Below are 24,432 nucleotides of genomic sequence, written 5' to 3'. Positions count from 1 at the left end.
CTCTGTCTTTATCTCTCAACTGCGATCGGAAACCCATTATATATGGTGTCATTCCAGATGTTGTGTCTGCCTCATCAGGACTACTCCTTCGCCCCAAGTGCTACAGCCTCTACGAGGATGGCAGCAGGTCCAGTTCACCTAATAGAAAGAGTGCACCCTGACCCCACCTTTGGCACAGTATAAGGCCCTATCCATTCTTAACACCACCCATTTTGTTTGCATCCAGTGTTCCAACGGGACGTGCGTGGGGGTTGCATATCTGGCGTCTTGGCTAGGAAGGAGTAATAAGACTGGGAACGGTGGTCCCCAAGCTCTGCTTTGCCAAGCATCCTCCCATAGGTTTTCTTGTAATGTGGCAGTGAGTACAAACTATCACTGGTCACAGACTGTTAACTCCTGGTCTCTCTTGCAGCCAAACGACAGAGTGGCTTGCCAGTACAGTGTTGGTGGAGCAGAAACACAAAGCACAGCAATCTTCCTAGCCACATTGCTCAGTGCCTCGTCATGCTGCATACCTTTTTTTTATGGACCGATCTTAATTTAAAGGCATTTCCTCATTTCAATGCATTCTTACAGATGTGATATGCCTCTTTAAGCTTATATACTTTTCTAAAATAACCAGAACATATTCACTTAAAAGCATTCTGCAATTGTAAAAGAAGTACATGCATTTATGGAATTGTGTGGGTTGAAACGTATAGTTCTGTAATGTTTTAAAAACAATCCTGGGCCATTTCTAGAAGGACTAAGCATACATTTTTCATAAGAGTTCTGAGTGTTTTAAAAAAAGGACACTACATTCTAAAAACCTTTGTACATTTTAAACATGATACTGTGTATGTTTCAATAATCAAATGCCTTGTTCACGTTTGCTAAATAATGTAACATATTTCAAAGAAATATGCACATACCACGGTAAAATGTTCTGTAGCTTGTTTTAAAAAACTAGATTTTTAAAAAGGTTTACAGTGTTCCACTTTAATTTACTGTACATGTGTTTATTTTTAATGTTGGACTATATGAAATGTGCTAAACTAAATATGTCGCATTTAAAACTTCTTCTACACCATCCTACCCGTTAGTTTATGTAGCCAACCCAATAAATAGCCTATTCTTGCATATCACCATGTAAGACTGTACCTCCAATTGTGCTCAAGATATGAACGGTCTTGGGTGTAACAATGTGATTATTACTAGGGAAGGGGTCTGAAGGGACACATGTGCTATGTTACAACAGTAGAAGAGATCCTGAAGCTTTAGAATTGCAGTGGGTAGAAAACATCTTTACATGAATGGGGCAGAAGTAGAAAAGACTGTGCCAAAAACTGGACAAGACTTTAAGGAACCCTCAAACTAAGGGAGTAGAAGAGAACCCAACATTAACAATTACCCTAAAATCATTTGAATGGTGTTTGAAGAGAGCCTAGTATAAACTGTTACAAGGGCCCCTAGCCTTTATCAGGGCAGCTGTAAAGTTCCATTACATTAATACCGCTTAAGTGGCAGGGACAGAACTTGGTACGAATGGTGCAGGCGTAGAAGATCCCCTACCATAATGGAGAACGAAGATAAGCCCCTTGTATGATAGTATAAATGGGCAGGGGTGTAAAAGTGACGCTAGAAAATACTGTTGGGAAGGATATAGAAAACAAACTAGCACTAATTGATGATGTGGTTTTAAAACATTTTTAAAGGGCCATTTCATACTAAAGGGATTGTGTCATTAGGTCCGTGTAACTAATTGGGAGGCAAGACACTGACTAATGAGGCAGGCGCTTGAGGCGAAACCGTCATAAATGATGCGCTGCAGGTTGAGGGGTGGGGTTAGAGACCCTCTGAATAATTATCAGGATTAGAAAAACATTTAGTATAAAACAGAAGGTGGTAAGCCGACCTAAACAAGACGTGGGGAATAACTGGTGTGAAGGGGATAAGGAGAGGAGATACTAGGGCTAGGTTAGCATAGTCATTAGCCCTAATAAAGGGTCCGGTTGCTCGTAGCAAGAGGGGTAGGCATACAGAAAATCCTGCCATGAATGGTATAGGAGTAGACACACCCTGGCACTAATACAATGAGCCAAATCTAGAGAATAAAAAGAATAAACCTAAAAAGACCATAGAAGACGTGCGCTTCGCGCCATTTGAAAGCAAAACTCCTGGCACTAATGGGGTAGAAGTTACCCTATGAATAATGAACGAGAGAAAGCCTGCCACTAATGGAGAATGGGGAATAACCATTCTACTAATGAGAAGGTTGCCAACAGAGGAACCCCTAATACTGATGGGGAGGAAAGGAGAACATGAAACTAATTAGTATGGAAAAAGAAGGCTAAGAGACACTTGTGCAAGGACGGGGAAGGCCAAAGCATTAAAGATATAAACATTTCAGAAAGACTATGATATAAATGCATACATTTTAATCTTCTTGTGCAATGCCCAGTACAAATTATTCTAACGGGACAATTATGTTATGCCTCCCACCCAAAGCTGGTGTAAGGGCCATACTCAGAATACGAACAGTTGGGTTAGGAGCACTGTTCACTCACTATCAACTAGACCACGGATCGGTGATGGCTACTTCCTTGAGCCCATTAGTTGCATGTATTGGCACACATAACCAGCAAAATAATTATGCTGCCCACAAAATAAGGTACAGAGCACTGCAAATGGGTCTCTGAAAAGTGGTTCAATGCACAGGAGAGCTAAATTAATAATATCAAGAGTGTCGGGATGCGACATATGGGGCAAGTTTAATCACTGAACTTATACCAGTTAAACAATTTTGAAAACAAGGAATGTATCTATGGAGGCATTGCTAAGTATATTGATAGGGAAGGGGGTGGGGGAATTGTCCAATGTACAGAATATTTGATGTATGAAGTAGAAGCAAGAAGCCTTTTGTAGACGTGTTCATTATATCACATCAGCATAGCAATTTCCAACAAACATTATAATTATTTAGATAAATACTGACCTGGGTTAGTGAGTAATAATGTCCACAGAGATCCTTCATCTGCATCAAAGGAAACTTGTGGCGGATTCAGTGCCTGATGGTAAGAGAACAAGAAAGTATGGAAAGGGTAAAAATCATGGAGGTCTTGTTTCAGAGTGGTGAAGGCAAGGAAAGTGGAGGATTATATGACGAATGTAAAGGGGTGGCATTAATCAAAACCGAGAAAGCAGTTCGTGTGCATCGAGCCGGCAAGTCCTGGGGCACAATCCCAGCCCCCTTCAGATGGAGCCACAGGACCAGGAGGGCACAGAACTGAGGAGACACTGTGCTAGACTAACCACACTGCATGATGGATTAGTCGTGCTCAGGTAGACCTCAGGGCTTGATTTGTGCCATTAACTGCTGGTCCCAGAGCAATAGGATTGTGCTTGATGTTGTTTCTTCCCCAAGGACTCTATGGTCCTATTATGTACTGCTGGTCCCAGGGCTCTATAGTTGTGCTCTGCATGTATTACAGCTGTGAAGGCATCATGAGGTAAGACCGACAACAGACTAAAGTTCAAAACAAAATATTTTATTAAATCAAATGTCAGGGTGGAGAAAAGCCCAACATGCAAACTGAAAAACACACATAAAACAACCTAAGAAGGGTATCAACTAGCTGTAGCATTGTGGATAAATTGTAGATCTACTGACATCGATGCCCAACTAAAAGTTTAATAAACAGAGACTAATACTCTGAGAAAGACGGTAGATGGTGATTTATGCACAACATCAGACTCTAAAATAGACGCTACAAAAATACTGTTTGATGCAAGTAATATTTTCCGGGGGTGGGGGGGTGTCATATGATGAGGAGCTTAGAACAGATGCTGGGGTGTGAGCTCCCGACCGGGTTGCTGCTTTTGTAAGTGATTAATCAAACCTAACCGGAATTTGTTTAAATATACTGGTCAAGTGCCTTGTGGCTCCCTGTGTGTACAACGGTACCACACATTCCAGCTACTTTCTGAGATTTTCAGCAGAGCAACAGCCTCCAAATACACCAGACTACGCTCCCCAATAAGGCATAGAGACTGTATGAAGGAAACTGTCCTTTCAGGTAGCGCGCCCTGGCGCTGGTTCAAAGAGAGGTGGTGAGAAACCAAAATGAGGCTGGGATGGCTGACTGTTCAATCCCAAAAAGTAATCAGAAGTTTAAAAAGGTCATTTTTCAATGCTGAAGTTATACATGTACTGGGAGGGACTGGAGTCTGAACCCGGGAAGCTGCAGAGAGGGAAGTCCAGACCCGGCAACAGAGAAGTACCTGTGAGTAAAAACAGATGCAGACAGCCAGGAGAATTGAAAGAGAAAGAAACCACTAATACTGCCAACTGCGGCCAAAAGGTACTAGAGTAGCACAAAAAGGGGACAGAGCGAATCTGAGCAAAATGTGCAAGCCGGAGATTGGTTGATCGATGGCAAGTAATGCCCCTGGTGGTCTAAAAGACAATGGCCAGCAGTGGTGCTCTGCCTTAAGTTTCTTACTCCGAGTGGGCCAGAGTATGTGAGTACCAGCAGAATGCACCACTATTATATGCTCGAGGAGGAACAAGTGAACATCTGCGAGGTTGGGTGGCTGGTGGTGCTGGCCAGGAAGCGCCACTTGATTTGTGTAGGCCGCCACGTGGATCCTAAGGTGGAAGATGAGAGACTACCTTGTAAATAATCAAACCTATTAGGAAACAAGAATCATGTTCACGTACAGCGCATTGCCGTCGTAGTACCACAGGAGATGACATCTGGAATGGAGGTGCTGCACAACACACCACTGAAGAATGTGAGGGCTATGGATCCACACTCCAGGAGAGGAGGATGCTTAAATGTAACCACAGTGAGCTTTCGTCACAAATTAGTGCCATGGCTTGGAGAATGGACGACATCAAAGTTAGAATGACAGAGTTAACAGACAGAACCAGATATGAATAGAAACTAATTATGGATGTAGTAGGCATAATTGCTAAAATGGACAAGAAAACTAAAATCTAAATGCAAAAATAAAGGCTCTTCAGGTGAAACATGGGGACTTGGAAGGCAGACAGCAAAGAAGCAATGTATATGCACAAGGGTCCAGAACTGGGAACATGGAAATGTATATGGAATTCATAACTGTTAAGCTACTCCCCTGACTGAGTATCTCAGGAGGTTTTACAAACAAGCGGGCTCATAGACCATTTGGCCAGTGGCCTAATCCAGGTGCCCCTTGCAGACCCATGATAGTGTGTCTATTAAACTACAGAGAAGTGGACGCAATTCTAAAAACAGCCTGAGAAATGGGAAAAGTCTGCTTTGGAAAAAAACAATCAGCAGCTCTCCCGACCTTGAGACAGTTCAGAAAGCGCATACACACTTTGATACAGTGAAACCTAACAGGAAAATTGAATATTCAATTTTATACCCGTTAAAACTGCAAACAAGGAACAAAAGGCAAGGTGGTGGTCTTCAATGGACCCGCAGTAGCAGTGAGTATGTAGGGTCTCAGTCAGAGGGTGGACAGATGCAAAACAAACAAACACAAAAACAAAAACACTGGGGGATGGTCTTTGCCTGTTGTGGCATGCTAGGTTCTGACATGTGATCAAGATAAATCTAATCTCGGGAGCCTGCTGTGTAGATAAACCTACGCCATATGTACAGTCTTGTGACTTACATTTCTGACTTACCCACTAGACTAAATGTGCATGGAAATACTGAATAACTGAATTATTATAGCTACAGAAGAAATTACCTATGACGCAACTTTGAAAGTTTCACAGTGGTGTTATTTTGGGGATTTAATGGAGACGTGCCACTGGTAGTTCGGGAAAATCAGGGTCTGGGGATAGGGAATTTGAGGGCTATTGCTTAACAAAAAGGAGGGTTATGACAGAGACAGGCACAAGCAATAACAATGCTCGGAATGTTAACATAAAAATAAATTACTGTTAGACACATGAGTATTGAGCTAGTAGTGATGACCTAGAATGTCCAAGGTCTTGATGACAATAGGAATATACAGAAAGTACTGGCATATGTGAATATGCATGGAGTAGTAAGGCATAAAATAAGCAGTGTCGCATAGCAATTTGCTATGCAATTCTGTAGTTTTGCTAATCAGATGGACACTTGTGTAGCAAAGTTAGCTATTTAAGTTGCCCTCTCCAATGAAAGTACAGCTCACCCTGCATTCCTCTCGCCCTCTGTGCTCTCTTCACTCTCTTTTCTATGTTCAATTCAATCCTCTCCTCCAGTCCCAAGTGTCAGTCATGTGTGGGAGTGCTAGGCAAGAATTATTTTCTTTTTCAAATAATTGCAAATCAGAAGTAAATCGGGATGATACTTTTATAAAGCTTTCTATATCCTCTCTAGCAAAGACTAGTATGTGTCAACTTTATATTTTTTTTAAAGAAAGTCAGGCAATTACATTCCTAAAATGCAAGTTGTTACATAATGCATAATTAAAGTATTGATACTGTAAACACTTCAACTCCATGCTCTACAGTAGAGTTTAGTTTAGTGTACCTAAATGTCAGTGTCAACTATATTTCATTTTGTTGGGGAAGATGCATCATATTGATGAGTGAACAGTTTTGGCCAAATGTACATATCACATGATCAAATGCTTTTGATGGCAAACCTAGTTCTGTAACCTGCAGGTTGCCTACATCTTGCCAGTAGTGCTAAACCCATGAGAAAATCCATACTCCTTGACATTCTATATCGCCCTGTTGCATTATACCAGGCAACTTGACATGAAATGACCACAAACTACAATATTCCACCTAGTTTACCCAGTTCTCTGCCTGCTACGCAACCCACTCTGCATAGTCTCTCTCTCTTCTTACATAATGAATACACAAAGCGAACTAGATGCTTACGCAAAGAAGTTATCAATGGTTCCATCCAGTCTGTATATCTACAGATCTGCTGCAATACCAAACAATGTAGTTGGCCCCCAGACCTCGCTTTGTTTTACAATTATTTTATATATTACAACCTGTAGGAGACAGCTGGGCCAAACTGTTTTCCCAGCCTTTTAATCATATCCATTTATTGGTGTCCATTCATGCAGCTAACCTTTTAGATTGTAAAGATACTTCTCTGTGGCTCGCAAAGTCTTTTCGCCCACTCGCATAGTCAACTAGATTTTATGAAGGGCGAGTAGCATTTGCAAGAGATGTTTGAAACTTTTATTTAACCTTTTCTTTGTTTGCAGCTAATGTCAAATAAAAGTTTCACTGTGCATGGCTGGCTTCTGGTTAGCAGCAGTATGCCAAATATAAAGTGGGTGTGTAGTGACATTCACCATTTTACAGAAATCGCATTTTACATTTGTTGTCCTGTGTTGCTATGGGTCCAGTGCATTTCTCTTAGGTTGAACAGGTAAACTAAGTTACCTGACCTGCAGGTCTAGCAGACGTTTAAAGAATATGCAAGGCCTGACTCCTCTCACTAATGTCTTCATTCAGCGGTACGCAAAACTGCTGTACTGTTGCTCATTTCATGTCTTGGGTACAAATAATTTCTTGTGACATTAACAATATTAATACAAAATTGCTAATCAAATGGGTATGTTTGCTAACAAAAAAACATTTCATTAGCAAACTCTGCTAATCAATTTTTTTAAACTAATGTATGCCTTGGAGTTCACATATGCATGCAGGAAATTCTTTGGAATAAGGAATATCGGGACATGGCTGCCAAGATCTGGGGAGAATGTAAATACAGTGCATCATATTCCAGATTATGCCGGGGGTGTGACTATACCGATATACAAATCACTTGTTTTTGTTTCTCAGGAGATTATAACAGACCCAGAGGGTATAAGTATCTTGGTGTGATGGGGAGAATAAACAATGCAGTGAATGATGGAATGTTGGTGCATGGTGTAATTTACAACTCAAGAGAATGTTGATGGCTGCTTGAGTGTGAATGTTCTGAATGTGTCAGTTGAGTACCTGAGCTCAAATGCACGAGGCTAGCCGGTTGGTGGTCCGATAATATATATATGCTTAAGAGTAACTGGAATTTTTAAACTACTGTATATATGTATAATAAAGCGATATATATGCACCCAACATAGATAATTCACTGTTTGAACCTATAAGTAAAATCATAGTCAAAAATGAAAATACAAAAGTGATACAAATGGGCAATTTTAAACTAGTATTTGAACTAGGCCAAAGTAGTACTATGGGTTCCATTAGAAAGATGACTCAGCAGAGTGATGGCAGCCGATTATGGTTTGACAGATTTCTGAAGGGACCATAGCGTAAACAGTAAGGAATACACACAGCCATCAGCAGTACACAACAAATTAGATCGGATAGACTAATTTCTGACACTGCATTAACATGGGGGGAAAAAAAGACTGCAAAATCCAAGCTCACACTATCGGATCACAGTCCAGTAGCAACGACATTATTATTATTATTATGGTATTAGGATAAACTTGGGCAAAGAAAACAACGACAAGCAGATCGGACGGACCGCAACAACTTGGACTTGTATCTGTTCAGGTAACAGATAGGGGAGCTAGGACTCTCCGCACATAGCCCTGGGAAGAAGGGTGAGTTGCAGCCAGGGAAGTTTGCCCCGGGATACAATAGGTACTGTGCCTCACACCAGAGAGCTGTTCAAGGAAAGGGAAGAGGGCAAGGAGGGGGATTGTTAAAGTAAGTAGAGATGTTAAGAAGTTAATAAGGGACGGGGGGACAACAGTCAAGGGAGTGGGGCTGCCTATTTTGCAGATAAATCATTTTGAAGGTGTGACAGAAATATGCTCGGATGTATCAAGTTCAAGGTGTAGAACTAACTGAGTACAATTCAAATGCTTATCTTGGAATGTGAAGGGCCTTAATACCCCGCAGAAGCAAAGGAAAGTTGAGACCTTCTTGAAGCCTCACCAACTGAACTTGGTAACACTCCAATAAACTCACATCCGGAAGGCGGATAAAGGTCAACTTTGCATACGATAATACCTGACTATTCTACAGGTGACAGCAGAAAGTAACAGGTGTGCTAATAGCCATAAAGCGAGGATCGGGGATCCAGGTTGTCCGTACAATGTTTCATATGGAGGGCAGATTTGTATTTGGGATTCTAAAGTTGATGGCTGTTAAATTGACATTAGCTTCAATGTATGCCCCAAATAGAGGACAAGACAACTTTTTTTTTTTAAAAGATATTTTTATTGGCATTTCTTTAAACATGAACTTCGGGATTTCAACATTATCCCTCCCCCCTCCCCCCTCACTGGTTGTGCTGTCCTTGATTTTTCTCTCTGCTTCCACTCTTAATGCTTCTGTCTCATCCTGTAAACATGTCTAGAATGCAGATTTTATGTGGGCACCACTGCATCATATAGTCACTTTGTAGGTAGCTATCGCCTCCCCCAGTCTGATGCAAATTTTTTCCGGGCCAATTGTATGTTATATGTGATTCTCTCCATCGCCACGAATGTCCATATCCTCTGTAGCCACTCTTGGTTGGATGGGGGCGTCTTCTGTTTCCATTTTTGTGCCATTGCTGGCCATGCTGCTGTGAGGAATCCCATGAAGTTTCTTTTTTGTGTCTTTGTCAATGACCTGTCTCGGGGATTCCACATGCCACACATCCATACCTCTTCTCCTAGATGTTCTGCACCCTTAAAGATTCCTTGCATTTGGGACTTTACCTCTGTCCAGAAGTGTTGTAATTCCGGGCAGTCCCACCAGATGTGTCTCCAGTTGCCCACTGCGTCACATCCCCTCCAACATTTATCTTGTGATGTGTTGAACATTCTGTGGAGTCTTTCCGGGGTGTAGTGCCATTGTATCACATTTTTGTCCACACTTCTCTTGTTTGGATCACCCGTGTCCATTTGGGGATTATTTGCCAGATGTACGTCCATTGTTCCCTCGTGATTTCTTTCCTTAACATAGTTTCCCACTTCTTCATATATTGCCATTTAACTTCCTCTACCTGGGCATTTATGAATTTATGTAGGGTGGGCACACATTTCCCCCCCCCCCCGTCTGGGTCACGATATATGTTTTGAATGGAGTCAGGGCCCTTGTTATTGCTTGTGTTCTTCTCGGAATAGTGAGCCAGTGATGAAGCTGTTCATATTGGTATCTATTCTTTTCCATGAGGCCCAGAAGATCCTGGCATTCTGTGTATGTCCTGATCTGTAGGCCATCACACATGTCTCCATGCAGTCTGCTTCCCGCCATTTCTGGGATGCTCCTTTTTCCATGCCCGGGAGAAATTCCAGGTTGTCAAGTATTGGTATGAAGGGAGCTGGGTCTATTGTGAGTGTTTCTTTTTTGGTTCCTCTATCCCATATTTCCAAGGTCGTGCTCATGATTTCACTTATTCGGACATTTTGATGTCTGTGCTCGGGTCTGAACCATAGTAGGTGGTGCATGTTTGATCTTGCTACCGCTCTATCCTGTGCCTCCCACATTTTTTCTGGAACCCACATCTGTGCTGCTTTGTAGTACTTCCGGAAATGGGGGCGTGCCATGCCTCCTTCTGCCTTTTGCGCCGTGAGTGCCTGATTTGATAGTCTCAGGGTTTTGTTTTGCCAGAAGTATTTAGTTATTACTTTGGTGAGTGTCTTAAAGAATGCTGCCGGTACCCGTATGGGGAATGCTTGGAAGTAGTACAGTAGTCTGGGTAGTATTGTCATTTTTATGACTGTAATTCTGCCCCACCAAGAAATAGATAGTGGGTTCCATCTGTCCAGGTCTCTCTTCACTTTTTCTATGAGTTTCGTGTAGTTCCCTGCATAAAGGTTTTTTATTGTGTTCGTTAGCGTGACTCCTAGATATCTTACCCCCTTCTTCCACAGTTTGTAGATGTAATTCTTCCGTTTTCTTATGTATTTCTTGTTTGTTTCCTGCCAGGACCATTACTGATGATTTTTGTCTATTTATCTTTAGGCCTGATATTGATCTGTAGTCCATCTCTTGTATGAGGAGAGGTAGTGTTTTTATTGGTTCTGTTAGGGTCATCATGTCATCTGCATATGCCACGGTCTTGTGTGTGTGCTCCCCAACCCCCCATTTCTATAACCTTGATGTTGGATGTCGCTCTTATCTTCGCCAATGACATGATGCCTACCCCCGGGCATCCAGACCAAGTCCAGCAACCCTGGAAGCAGGCATCATGTTACCCAGAGAAAGCCCAGCAACCCTTGTTAGGGGCTATATGGGTACAGTCCTGGCGTCTATGGCGCCAGGCTCATATGGGGGAACAGTCCTGGCACCATAGACGCCAGGCTCATATGTTAAAACTTACCTGATGCAGACCATGCTGCAAGTGATCCAAGCCCATGTGAGGCTTTTAAGGAACTATTTTACCTAGGGACTATTTTGTTACTCGGTTGTGATTGTGGAGGAATACTTACCTGGGACTACTTTGGAGGCTATTTAAAGCACGCCCGAAGGGGAGCACACGCTTCGCGTTATCCTGCATCCTGCAGCGTAACGCTCACTGTGCCTGCAGTCAGCATCCAGCCTCGTGCCACGCCCGCCTCGAGTCCAGAGTGCCTAGAAAGAAGGGGAAAGAAGAAGAAAGGTTAGAACAAGAACATTGGGTTTCTTACCCGATTCCCTATTCATTGCACCTTTGAACAAGAAAAATACTTTATTTAAACACATTGCATCGCCAGCAGCAGCGCTGCGCCATACTCGCCGTTCCTCGCAGCATCTCTACGATCCGGCGCTGCCTCCATCATTATGTTGCCGCATTCCAGCACCTAAGGGGGACAAGAAAACAACAAGGTGAGCCGAGGGGAAACAAACAAGGACAATCTCTTGCTACCATATACTTAACTGATTTTAACGCCGGAGGTATTATTCACCAGCACGCCAAATCTTCTTACGCCGCACCTGTAAGGAAAGAGTAAGCAGCAAGTTAAATTTTGGCATCATTTAACGGACAGCACAGACTCTTACCGGAACTCTTTAGCTGCCACAGAACTATCTTCTTTTGGGTCTAAGCTGCAAGATAAACAAAGGAATTGGACAAGAGTGATTATTCAGACATTTTTGAACTCTTAAGAACTATATGCTTACGATCCTTCGCTAGGAGTTTTAGAGCCAAGATTTGTCTAGAACTGTTCCAATATCCTCAAGCCAGTGAAGTAACTGGCCATCAACACGCCCCTGCGTTCCTCGCAGGATGGAGAGCTCATCATTCAAAACTATAAGGTGAGCTTTGTGAACGGGAATATCAGAGGTGATAAATGGAGACGCAGTGAGGGGCGATTACTCAGATCCACGGGTGGCTAATTCCCTTTCTCTGCCTTTAGGAGACTACTTCTACGGGTCAAGCAGACGAAGCTAGGTGGGCCAGTCCAGTCAGTCATCTCTGCACTACACATCACGTTGGTGGAGACCGTGGCTATCCAGTTCCGCCCGACACCCCTGTGGGAACCAGGTGAGCGTAACAGCCAACACGGGCTCGAGGAAGATTGCATATAGGAGGGGGGATAGTGGGCAGCCCTGCTTGGTGCCTCTCCCTATTCGGATTGTGACAGAGTTCTCCATTTACTGATATCCTAGCTGTGGGCGAGTTGTAGTTGGCCCATATCATGTTTATATACGTGTTGCCCATGCCCATTATTTTCCAGTATTGCAAATAGCATAGTCCACTCTACCCGATCGAATGCTTTTTCCGCATCTACCGTTAGTATTGCTGCCGGGTTGTTGGTGATCCCCACTTTCTCTATCAGGTGTGCGATTCGTCTAATATTGTCGTGGGTTTTCCTGTTAGGGATGAATCCTGATTGCTCTTGATGGATCAGCTTGGGGAGCAGGGGTGAGAGTCTGTTAGCAAGGACCTTTGTATAGAGTTTTGCATCAATGTTTATTAGTGCTATTGGACGATAAGAGCTCGGATTCTCTGGGTCTTTCCCTTTCTTGTGGAAGACCAGTATTTTTGCCTCGTTCATCGAAGTAGCGATGTTGGCCGTGTGTCTTTAAAGGTGTTGAAAAGATTTGTTAGGATGGGGGGATAGGATTCCTGCATAGGTTTTATAGAAAGCGGCTGTGTAGCCATCCAGTCCTGGGGCTTTATTTTTGGGTAGATCTCCAATTGCTCTTGTTACCTCCTCTGTTATTTGTTCATCCAGTACTGTTTTTTCTTCTGATGTGATGGTTGGAAGTGTTGTCCCTCTCAGGTATGCTGCCTGTTCCTCTTTCGGTTTGTCCGATGTGTACAGTTTCTGGTAGAAGATCCTAAATTTTTTTTATGTCTTTTGATTGCGTTTTCTTTATTCCATGTTCGTCTTTTAATGTTTTTACTGTTTGGTTTTGTTGTTTCCCTTTTAATTGTCTTGCCAGCCGCTTATCCGCTTTGTTTGATTTCATCGCATACCAATGCTTCAAGTGGAGTAGTTGAGTTTACGCTTTTTTAACTCCGAGTGCTTCTAGTTGGATCTGGTCGTGTTGGTATGCTCTCTTTATTTTGAAAGATCTGTTATCTGCCATGTCTTCTCTGATCTCTTCCAGTTTATTTCCTAATTTGCTTTCCATTTACTTGATTGCTTGCCTTTCTGTGCTTTAAGGGCTATTATTTGTCCTCGTATCACCGCTTTGAAGGCTTCCCAAACGGTGATTTTTGAGACTTCCATGGTGTCGTTTTGTTTGAAGTATTCTGTTATTTTCTCTCTGATTGTTTCTCTCATTACCGGATCTTGTATGGTTTCTCTTGGCAGTGTCCAGCGCCATAGACCAGAGCGTTTGCGGATCTTGGGGAGTGAAATTCACAGCAGGGCATGGTCTGATAGCGAAATATGGCCTTTTTCTATGTCCTGAATCGCACCTACTAGGCTCCCGGCGACCCAGATATAATTGATTCTTGAGCTTGTGCCATGCACATGTGAGTGGTATGTATATCCCTGGGTTGTGCCTCTGATTCTCCGCCATACGTCTTCCAGGGCCATCTTATTTAGCATCTCATTTAGCGATTGCGACGGTGTCCCTTGTTGCGTGTGCTTGGGGTTTAAGCGGTCTTCCCTCGGGTTCCACGCAAGGTTGAAGTCTCCTGTGAGAATCACTTCTCCTACTGCAAAATTTTCCAGTTTTTTCAGGGTGTCTTTTATGAATCCGTCCTGGCCCATGTTTTGGGCGTATATCGTTGCTACTGTCAGTGGGCGATTTTCGATCTGTACTTTCGCAAATAGGTACCGTCCTTTTTTATCTGTCATTGTTCCTCGTATTTGTAGGTTGAGTTGGTTAGCGAATGCTATCATGACCCCCTTTTTCTTCTCTTCGTCGTTGGCTTGGAGTATTTGGTTGTAACCTCTTATGCGGATTTGTCCTTTTCTTTTGTTCTGTATATGTGTCTCTTTGAGCATTATTACATCATACTTCTCTCTCTGTAGAAAATATTCATTTTTTCCCTTTTTGCAGGAGAGTTCATCCCTCTGATATTATGTGTTAATATTTTCAGCACCATCCTTTCCCTTGTGTCATTGATTTCCCAGGTCTCTAGCTGTGTGGTTAGCAGTTATGTCCATTGGTACCGGTGTTTGGAACTTTTCCCCCTTGAAACTCTCTCGCACCCCCCCCCACCAACCTTTTCTCTGAGGTGGGCCATGGGCCCTATGGTTGCTGCCTTCTCTCCATGCTCTCTAGTGACTCAGGTTTTAGGTCTGCGCAGGGAGTCCTAAACGATGCTTATATCGTATGGGTTCCAAGGGTGTCCCGTGACTCTGCCGATTCCTCTTGCGTCATTTTGCCATTTCAGGTTTCCCGTCTCCCTATGTAGCTTCTCCTTCCTGTCTGTCTAGGCTTGAGTCCTCCGTATCTGGGGGCGGTATTACTTGTGCTCCCGTTTTCGGGATTGGAGTCTGGTCCTTCTTGTCTCTGTCTGCCAGCCCCTCGGCTCTCGTCTTCCTCTGTGGAACTCTGTCCTTTGGAGGCTCTGTCTCTTGTTCTTGCCTGTCCAGAATCTTGAGAACCTCCTCGCAGGTGGCGATACAGTGTTGTCTTCCCTCCCCACGTGAAAAGGAGACCAAATGGAAAGGTCCACTTATAGCGCACTTGTTTCTCCGTCAGGTATTTTGTTATCTGGGACAACTCTCTTCTCTTCCTGAGCGTGGATTGAGCTAGATCCTGGAATAGCAGTATTTCTTTGCCATTCATTCTTATGTGATCCATTGTCCTGGCTTTCCTCAGGATTTGCTCTTTTTGTGTGTACCGAGTCATTGCAACCAGTACGTCTTTTGGGCAGGACCCGGGGTCTCCCAGTCTTCGGGGGCCTACTCTGTGTATTCTATCTATCTGGGTTTCTTCTCCTGAGCCATCTGTGAGTATGTCTTGAAGCACCTGTTGTACTGTCGTGCGGAGGTCTTTATCCTCAACCATTTCCGGCATGTTTTTATTCTTATCTTTGACCTCCAGGACCGGTTTTCTAAATCTTCAAATTGGCTTTCTAGTTCTAATGCAAGGCGTGGCAGTCATTCTTGTGCCTCAGCTTGTTGTAGCGTTTCCTCGTCTATGTTCTGGACCGTTCTCTCCAGTTTGTCTGTTCTCTCCTCTAGATTCCCTATGTCCCTCTTCAGTTCCTGGACGGCTTGTTTCAATTCCCCCTTCATGTTTTCGAATTGTGCCTGTGTGGAGGACATGAATTGGTCCTGGAATTCTTTAAACCACGTTTTCATATTGTCTTTCGAGGCCATTTCCGCGTCTCCTTTCTGCTCTAGTGTGGCTTTCCCCTGGCCCTTCTGCGTATTTAATTGTAAGGGCGCACCTTTGTCTGCGCTCCAGAGCTGCATCAAGTCCTGATCTGGTTTGGTTTTGCTGTTGCTGGAAGATGTCGCCTGTTGCCCCTGACAGATCCTGGGTTTTGACATGTTTGTGCCTCCTTTGCTATTTAGGTGTTTCTATTTTCCTGGGGTGGCCTTGGATTGTGGGTGGGAGCCTGCTCCGCTGCGTGTGCCCTGATGGGCTATCTTGGCCCTGCCGGATTCTTATGTGTGCTTGTTGATCAGGAGCTTTTCTGCCTCTGATAGCCCGTGAATGGGTTCTCTGGCAGGGTGTATTTAGGCTTGGGGGGGTGGGTGAGATCTTGGGGATTGCCTATAGGATGTGGATTCAGAATCCCCTTATGAATATTGTTGTCCCCATGGACCTGGCTTTGTGCTTCAGGCCCTCGTATTCTATGTTTGGATGGGGCCCCTATTGGGGGGGCACTTTTTCCTGTCCCCTTTACTTACTCAGAGAGCCCGGCTTCTCTTCCTGTTGGGCGCTGGGGCTCCAGTTACTCTTTTATGAGTTGGGAGGCTATGGGAGCTGGCTCCTGTGTCTCTGGGTCCTGATGTTGCCTTCACTTCGGGCCGAGCCCCCTTCTGGAGGCGTCTTCTCCCCCTGTCTTTAGGTCGGGGCCTGCAGCTTATTGTGTTGTTCCCGGGGGATAGAGAGGGGCTCGATTGTTATTTCTGGGAGATCCTGCCAGCCTCCTCTCCCCAGGTTATGGTGGGTTACTTGACCCGGCCTCGCTTCCCCAGGGATGAGTGTTTTGTACCTGGGGGTGGCGGCCTCTGCTGCGTCTGTTCGCCGCAACAGGTCCCCTCCCGGTGGTGAATGCGTGCCTGTGGATCTCTGCAAGAGCGATGCAGGGGGTTCCTCCTCCGTCTCACTGCTCTGCCGCACGGGGGTGCCTTAGGCGCTTCTCTGCCCGGGACTGTTCAGTGGGCTGGTGTTCCTTCTTCCACGGTTCGGGACTCGTCCTCCACGTCCGGATCCGCTCTGGTGATCGGCCTGGGTCCCGGCGTCTGTCTATGTTTTGGCACCTCCGCTGATGTTGTCCAGGCCTCTTCTCCTGGCGGGAGAGTCTCTGCCACAGCGTCCGGAGGCTCCTTCATGCAATTGCTTCTTTGGAGGCTCCGCTCGCTTCCGGGCTTCTTTGGCGCGGGCCCGAGGGTGCGCTTCCTCTTCGGCTGAAGTCGGGTCCGATTCTCTCCGTAGTTGTGTCGTTGGACGCCGGCTTCTCTTCCTGCTTCTCGCCTACCGCTGCATACTAGAAGGGAGCTATGCTTCGGAGGGCGGAATGACTGCTAGTTGTATTTCTTTATTATTACGGCCTGAGCTGGGGGACGGAGCTCCGCTCACGCACATCTACCCGGCTCAGCCACCATCTTGGAATCCCCAAGACAACTTTTTGAAATACAGTGTGGGGCAACTAGAAGCATTTATTGAAGGAGAATTATTGATATTGTGGAACTTTATAGCTTGGGATACGGATCGAGCTTGCAGCAGGTTAACACGATAGGTCACACCTTCCCCATCAGTAGCCTTGAAAAAGAAATTATTAGATCTATCCGCAATAGACACCCTTTTTTCCATGGAAGGTGAAAGAAAAGGGATACACTTTCTACTACCACATACACTGATCATTCTCCGGGATAGATTACGCATGGATCTCTACTCCACTCCATTCCTCGGACAAATCACGGAAATTATGAACCACACATTTACCCTTTCAAATCACGCACCAATCACGGTAGACCTTAACATTCCAAAAGAGACAAATAAACTATGGTCATGGTGATTCCCGCTAGCGTTATCACAAGACCTGATGGTTAAGGAAGATACTGCTGGGCAAATGAGGGAATTCTTTGAGCTAAACCAGGAGGGTGAGATTTCAATGAACAACATCTGGGATGCCTTTAATGCTACGCTGAGTGGGTTTGTTATAGCAGTGGAAGCCAACAGATGCAGGCAGAGTATAGCCTTATAACTAGAGCGGGAATTAGCACACATTTTATAAGAAGTAAGCCTAGTGATATGGGAGGTGTGTGTTTGAGTGGAATTATGATCTAAGGAGTTTGCCAACCCGGATTTCAAGCGTGCGTTTGCTTAATAGTGACTTAATAAGCCTATTCAGTGGAGTCATTGCTCAAGATCTCATTGAGCAATTGTCATCGGGTTGCAAGGGTTCAGTCGGCTCAGGCGGTCGTGGTCGGCATTACAGAAAGACACATTTTTAGAGCTTTGCAGAAGGTCATATAGTCTTGGGTGTGTCGAATATGCGGGGGGAGTGAGGTCCACAGAGTAGGGGCCAAGGTTGAGCAGGTGGATCCTCCTATCCTGACAGAGTTAGAGGATGGAATTACTAGAAGGAGGGCAGTGCTTGATCTTAGGGTGCGAGATGGGAGGTAGGGGTTTATCTTTTCTTGTAGGTACATTGGGACAGTCTTGGGCACTGCTCGGTGAGTGATGCATAGGGTCTTGAAGGTGGCCATTCGTCCGACAGGGAGCCAGTGGAGGGGTTTGGCAAGCTAGTGAGATGTGATCTCTTTGACCCAGGGCGAGGATCAGTTTTGCAGAAGCGTTTTGGGCTCTTTGGTATGCAGGAGTTCCTAGGTATAGGGAGTTGGCATAGTCCAATCTCGACATCACAATAGACATAAGAGTGTTCGAGCATCCTACGTGGTAGGATGGGGAAAAGGTGTTCTAGGAAGGGGGATACCACGTCTCACCCGTCGGTGTCCCACTTCCACTCCCTGAGGACCCCCCCCATCCAGGTGACCCTCTCCCTCACTGGTCCACCCCCAGGAACTTGATCCAATAGCGATGGCCGTGTGCTGTCCACCTGGATGATAGATCCCCGGGGACTAGTCAGGGAGACGCCTTCAGGTTTTTCACAGAGCTGAGCTTTGAAACTACTAATATTCTCCAACAATTTTACTCCTATTCTAATTTGTATAAATCAGAAGCTTCAGTTACACATTCGCAAATAGAATATTAGAGTTTGTTACCCTTCCTCAACTAACCCCAACAGTCAGTCAGTCACCTATAAGTCAGGGTGAGGTACTCCAGGTTATCCGGGATCTTCCCTTGAACAAATCACCAGGTCCAGATGGCTTCCCGGCTAGGTTCTACAAAACTCTGACATCGTGATTCATGGAATTATTTGTTCGTAAAACGCACATTGGCGCGCCATTCTGGCCGAAAATCCCCATACCTCAAACAGGGATTTTCGGGTGGAATGGAGCACAAATGTGCATTTTATGCACAAATAATTCCATGAATCTGGGTGAAAGTAATTTATTAGCCCCTAATTTGACCAAATTATATAGCTCTTTCACAGACAGAGGCCAAATTTCCCTTTCCATGGATGAGACGAAAATAATTATTTTCCCAAAACCTAGCAAAGATTTAACCAATTGCGGGTTGTATCACCCAATAGCCTTAATATAAATGTAAAAATCTTTATCACGTTGCTGGCTAACCATTTTGTGGATCATATGCCCTCCCTTATTGACCCAGACCAAGCAGGCTTCATTGTATTGCATTGTTTATTTATAAAGAGTTTATAGACAAAAGCAGTGCTTCAAAGAGCTCCAAGACGGGAGGGGAACATGGGCAAGACATGATAATATCCGAAGAGTGTGCCATATTTTGGAGAAAGTGGAAAAGATGATCCCAGCAGTGCTAGTCTCCATTGACGTGGAAAAGGCTTTTGAACGTGTGGAATGGTCATTTCTTTTTTTAACTTTAATTAAGATGGGGTTTGGACCAAAATTCATAGGAATGATCAAAAGATAATTATAATAACCCAACCTTATTTATTTGAAACGGGGAACCAAACAAGGTTGCCCACTGTCACCACTGATATATGCACTCCATTTAGAACCACTATTGGCAAAGGTTCGGCAGATAAAGGGTATATAAACGGGATACATTTCGGGAGCATTTCCCATAAAATCATGGCATATGCCGATGACATGTTACTTATGGTAACGTACCCTGTTAACACATTGCAGACGGCCACCCGGGAACTAGAGAACTTTGGCAAGGTGGCAGGATTAAAGATTAATGTAGCCAAATCTGAGATTTTAAATGTTTCCCGGTCACCATTGCAAATGTTGGACCTACAGGAACTTGTGCAACTGGGGCGGCCGCGGGAGAGAATAAAATTGCTTGGGGTGGTAATAACCGCTACACTTAAAGTTTTATATGCAGCTAACTATCCCACATTGTTAAACGCAATAGAAGAGCAGCTAAAGAGGTGGGATTCCCCTCACTATCTCATGGTTGGGTAGAATAAACAAAATTAAAATGATTACCCTCCCAAAAGCTCTTCCAATATTACCGGTCAGGGTATCCATATTGTTTTTTTGCAGAATAAAACCCTGCAGGTCGCACTAAGTACACAAATGCATCCAATGGAGAGGGGCGGGATGGCACTACCCAATTTCTTAAAATACTATTGCGCAGCTCAAATAAGGGTGATTAAGGAATAGCGTATGGGCGAGTTGGAGAAAAGAAGGATACAGATGGAACAGGCAGTGGGGGGAGGTGGGGTTTGTAACTCAGACTCCGGGAAGCATTATGGTTGCCTAACAAAAATAAAAGACAGCCTGGCCAATATACACGCAAGCGATATTATGGGTGTCGCAGAGGAAACATGGGACGCATCAGTTAAAAACTATAATCCCTCCCCATGCACCCCTATATTCTTAAATCCACAATTTACTCCGGGCCAAGAGCCTTACGCATTTAAGGCATGGAAACTGGCAGAATGTGTAAAATGTAGGGATATGTTTCAGGGGAGGAGGTTAAATCATTTACACAATGTAAGCAAGTGTTGGGCCTATCGGAAAACTCAGGATTCCAATAATTTCAAGAGAGACATTGGATTCTTGTCCCATCGGTACAAGCTGCAGCGGTAAGATAGTTAACACCCCATGAACATTTTGTAACATCCGATCCTGGGGACAAAGCCCTTATCTCGAATTTACATGAGCTGATGGGGGAGGAAGATGTTAAAGGAACGTCTAGCTACAAGCAACGCTGGCAAATAACCCTGGAGGAAGAGATCTCAGATTTAGAATGGGTAAATCGGTGAAAATCAATTACCAAACTCACCAGATCAGTACAGACCAAAGAATTCTGGTACAAAATAATGGTGCAATGGCATCGTACTCCAGCTCGTGTGGGGCAAATTAAACTATCACTGTCAGATAAATGTTGGAGGGATAGCAGAGGGGTGGGGCATTGAGACCATGTATGGTGGAGCTGCCCAGTGATGACTCAGTATTGGGCAGCAGTGAAAAAACACACAACAGAAATGTTTCCCTTACAAAAGGTAAGATCGCAGCGTACATGCCTTTTAATGCTGATGGAAGAGGACTTTAGGCAGCAACCGAAAGCTACTCAGAAGGCATATGTAATACTGCAATAGGCAGCAATGTAAGCGATTGCTCAAACATAGAAAACGAAAGAACCCCCTCACATTACAGAATGGATCACCAAAGTTTGGAACTTTCTAGCGATGGAATGGATGACGTACTCAATACAGGGGTCCACACCGCTTTCTCATGGACTGGAAAGAGGTGCTAGACATTTTACATAAGGACTATAATGTAATGTATTGTCCGCAGAAACTGCGCATACTGGATATTGCTTGAGTTATTAATAAGTGTTGTTACATAGTTGATGGTAGTACACTCGTCACTAGAGATGTGACTATTTTGCCAACTGGGCCAGGGTGGGGAAGGGGGGGGCTAAAGGGAGTCTGGAGGGAGGGAGGGGGGTGTTTTCATGCTGTACTATATAAAATATGCAAATAAAAATAAAACATGTTAAAAAAAAAGGTTTTACAAGAGCATCCCAATGGGCAGGGATTAGGATAGAATTTTGGTGTTAATACGAAGATGTGTTTCTGTATAGTTTTAAAAGATTGCTTGTGTTTGTGTGCGCGATTCGGCTGCTCTCCCAGAACAAGCTTGTTTGAATCACTTGCCAGACTGTTCCCTTTATCTTACAAGGAATCCATCACCTTCCACCTAATAGGAGTGCTTCTTTCATTGTGGATATCTCAAACTTACTCTCCTCTGCCAAGGTAGCACACTAAAAAATACAGAGATTTTAACGTCCCAGAGTCTCAAGCAGACAAGCATGTTTTTCTCACAGACCGGATCCATTGATTTATTTCAGCCTTTGGCATCAGGGAGATAGTTACAGGAAGTGCATAGTATATAGGGGTTACAGAATGAGTAGGTGTGTCTAGACAGACCTCGCAAAGCCTCACCTCATGGTACGGGGGGCTACATCAGGTGTGCAGACAAGCATATGAAAAATGATAGGTGTGTCTATGAAGACTGGCAAAGCCTCACCTCATATTGGTTACAGTCAAGGATTGGTATATTAACCAGCACTGGCAAAGCCTCACTTCATTGAGCAGTAGGCTGCTTCGGGTAAGCTGCCCACTGGATAGGTTACATTAGCAACAGGTTAGGATAAAACGCAACCTCACTCAGCGCCACACATTAAAACCCTTCCTCGTCAATAAACTAGACGCAAACTTTGCAGAGTTCCACACCACATGGAATGCCTGGGCCCTAATAATTATTCAACAACTCTGCTATAAAGTGGTGGGCACTCATTCCCTCCCTAAAAACCATCCAAGCAAAGACAAAACCATCTGCGCTTGGTACACCCCCGAGCTTGCCTCAACAAACACTCAATCAGAGCACTAGAGAAATGGTGGTAAAAAAAAACATAACACTAACTAACCTCAAATCTCTCCACACCAACCATAGGATTCTGATGACCAAGGCCAAACCTGCTTATTACCCCACCACCATCGCGGCATCGTCGAACAAGAGCAAAGCCCTCTTTGCAGTAAATAAGCATTGTACCAAACCCTCGCCCGAACCAGAGATACCAGCAACTCAGGAAAAATGTGACGAATCAACAACTTTAGAACAAAAAGACAAAAATCAGTGAGCTCATTGAATCAACCTCCAACCGATTTAGCGTCCCCTGCTCCCAACACGCACACTGGCCCTCTGCACTGAATTCTCTACTCTCTCCCAAGTGATTGCCAATAAAGGTTGGTAATGGGCCGATACTTGGCCAGGTTGTTTGGGTCTAGTGTTGGTTTTTTTAAAAAGTGGTCCTATGAGACAAGTCTTGCGGGTGTCTGGGAATGCCCTTTCTGTGAGGGAGGCACCAATGATGCTGAGGAGAGCATTAATAACCGGGCCCAACAATTGTTTAGCGATGAGGCCGGAATGATATCATCAGAGTATGATATCTTCCAGATATACATAACCAAGAAGGCCCAAACGGCCTGTCCTTTGCAAAAATCAAACTCTTCATTCGGCCGCAGGACTTCCAGACCGTAGTGCATGCCCTTGTGGTCTACCACATTGATGGCGGAAAAACGCTCTCCTGATGTGGCTCCCAGCTGCTCACTTGGCTCCCCTAAAAAAAGTCCACCACACACTGCAGAGCAACTTATTACGGGTACATGGAAATTTGACACAATCATCACTGTCCTATGCAAACTACATTGGCTTCCCCTCCAAGCCAGGATACTGTTCAAGACTATCATCTACAAAGCAGTCACAAGTAGCACATCAGCTTACCTAGCTGCTAAGCTCCCATTATCTGGTGGCACATGCAACCGGCTTGAATCACAATCCACAAAGACGACCTGTAACCAATCCACATCTTGTCACACAGCCACCCCCTGGAACTCTATCCAGTTATCGGCTTGAAATGCCTCACAGTTCTCCAATTTCACAAATCTCTCAAAACATTGCTTTTTCAACACCGGACCATGGACGCACAAACCAATGCACAGACCTTAACTCACAGTACTGAGCTAATGTTAAAAGATGCCAGCCCAAACACTAGCAACACACACTGTGTAAAGTGCTCTGCTGCTCCCAAGCTAGGTCTGCGCTGTAAACAATAAAATAAAAAAATGGGGTGCAACAACCATGTTGAGCACAACTCCTTGTCTTTTCCACCTCACTTATCAATCTCTCCCTCCCCCAATGTTCCCTTGCAGATCCACAACAAATTTCCCTTGTAGCACCTGGACACCATGCAAATGGGAGCAGTACATGGTATAAATATCAATAACATACAGACATTAAACAGAATTATTCAGCCAATATCCACATACCATACAGCATATTTTACACAACAGCGCTATCCCCCTAAATTATAAACTGTACTTTATGTGCTCAAGCCTTATGCAACAGAGCGATCCATCCTACATCAGATGTCCTGCACCGTACATGGCCAGGTTATGGATCGCACAGCTACCCCCCAAAATCACACATCAGATTGTTCATGCTCAAGCTTTAGACATCCGAGCAATCACCCCTAAATCACATGTCCTGCACTGTACCATTGCCAGGTCATAGACTGCAGAGCTAGCCCCCTAAATCGCATTTACTTTACCTTACAGGCTCAAGCTTAAAAAGGCAGAACTCCCCCTCACCCCCCCCCCCAAAGTGGCACATTCAGCACCATATATGCCATGGTCAGGCTATTGCCAGAACTATCCCTCTAAAGTACATATCCTGCACCGTACATGGTCAGTCTTTAGACAACAGAACTATCCCCTTTATCTGCATATACTGTATTTTACATACTCAAGGTAGGCACCAAACCTATCCTTCTAAACAAAAAGCCCAGGCACCACAAGAAACTACAGGGAG

The 24,432-nt window shown here is 44.4% G+C and overlaps 1 protein-coding gene across 2 annotated transcripts in view; it reads right to left on the bottom strand.

Moving 5' to 3' along the window:
* MRPL38 (mitochondrial ribosomal protein L38) overlaps positions 1-24,432 on the bottom strand; it is a 220,218-nt gene that overhangs the window by 41,283 nt on the left and 154,503 nt on the right. For both annotated transcript variants that reach the window (XM_069654736.1, XM_069654737.1), the window contains one exon: positions 2,975-3,047. In XM_069654736.1, coding sequence (XP_069510837.1) covers positions 2,975-3,047 — 73 coding nt within the window. The remainder of the gene's footprint in view (positions 1-2,974; positions 3,048-24,432) is intronic.

This window comes from Ambystoma mexicanum, chromosome 3q (genome assembly GCF_040938575.1).
Source record: "Ambystoma mexicanum isolate Mex_15411 chromosome 3q, UKY_AmexF1_1, whole genome shotgun sequence".
Lineage (NCBI taxonomy): Eukaryota > Metazoa > Chordata > Amphibia > Caudata > Ambystomatidae > Ambystoma > Ambystoma mexicanum.
This window is presented reverse-complemented; position numbering and strand designations above follow the sequence as displayed.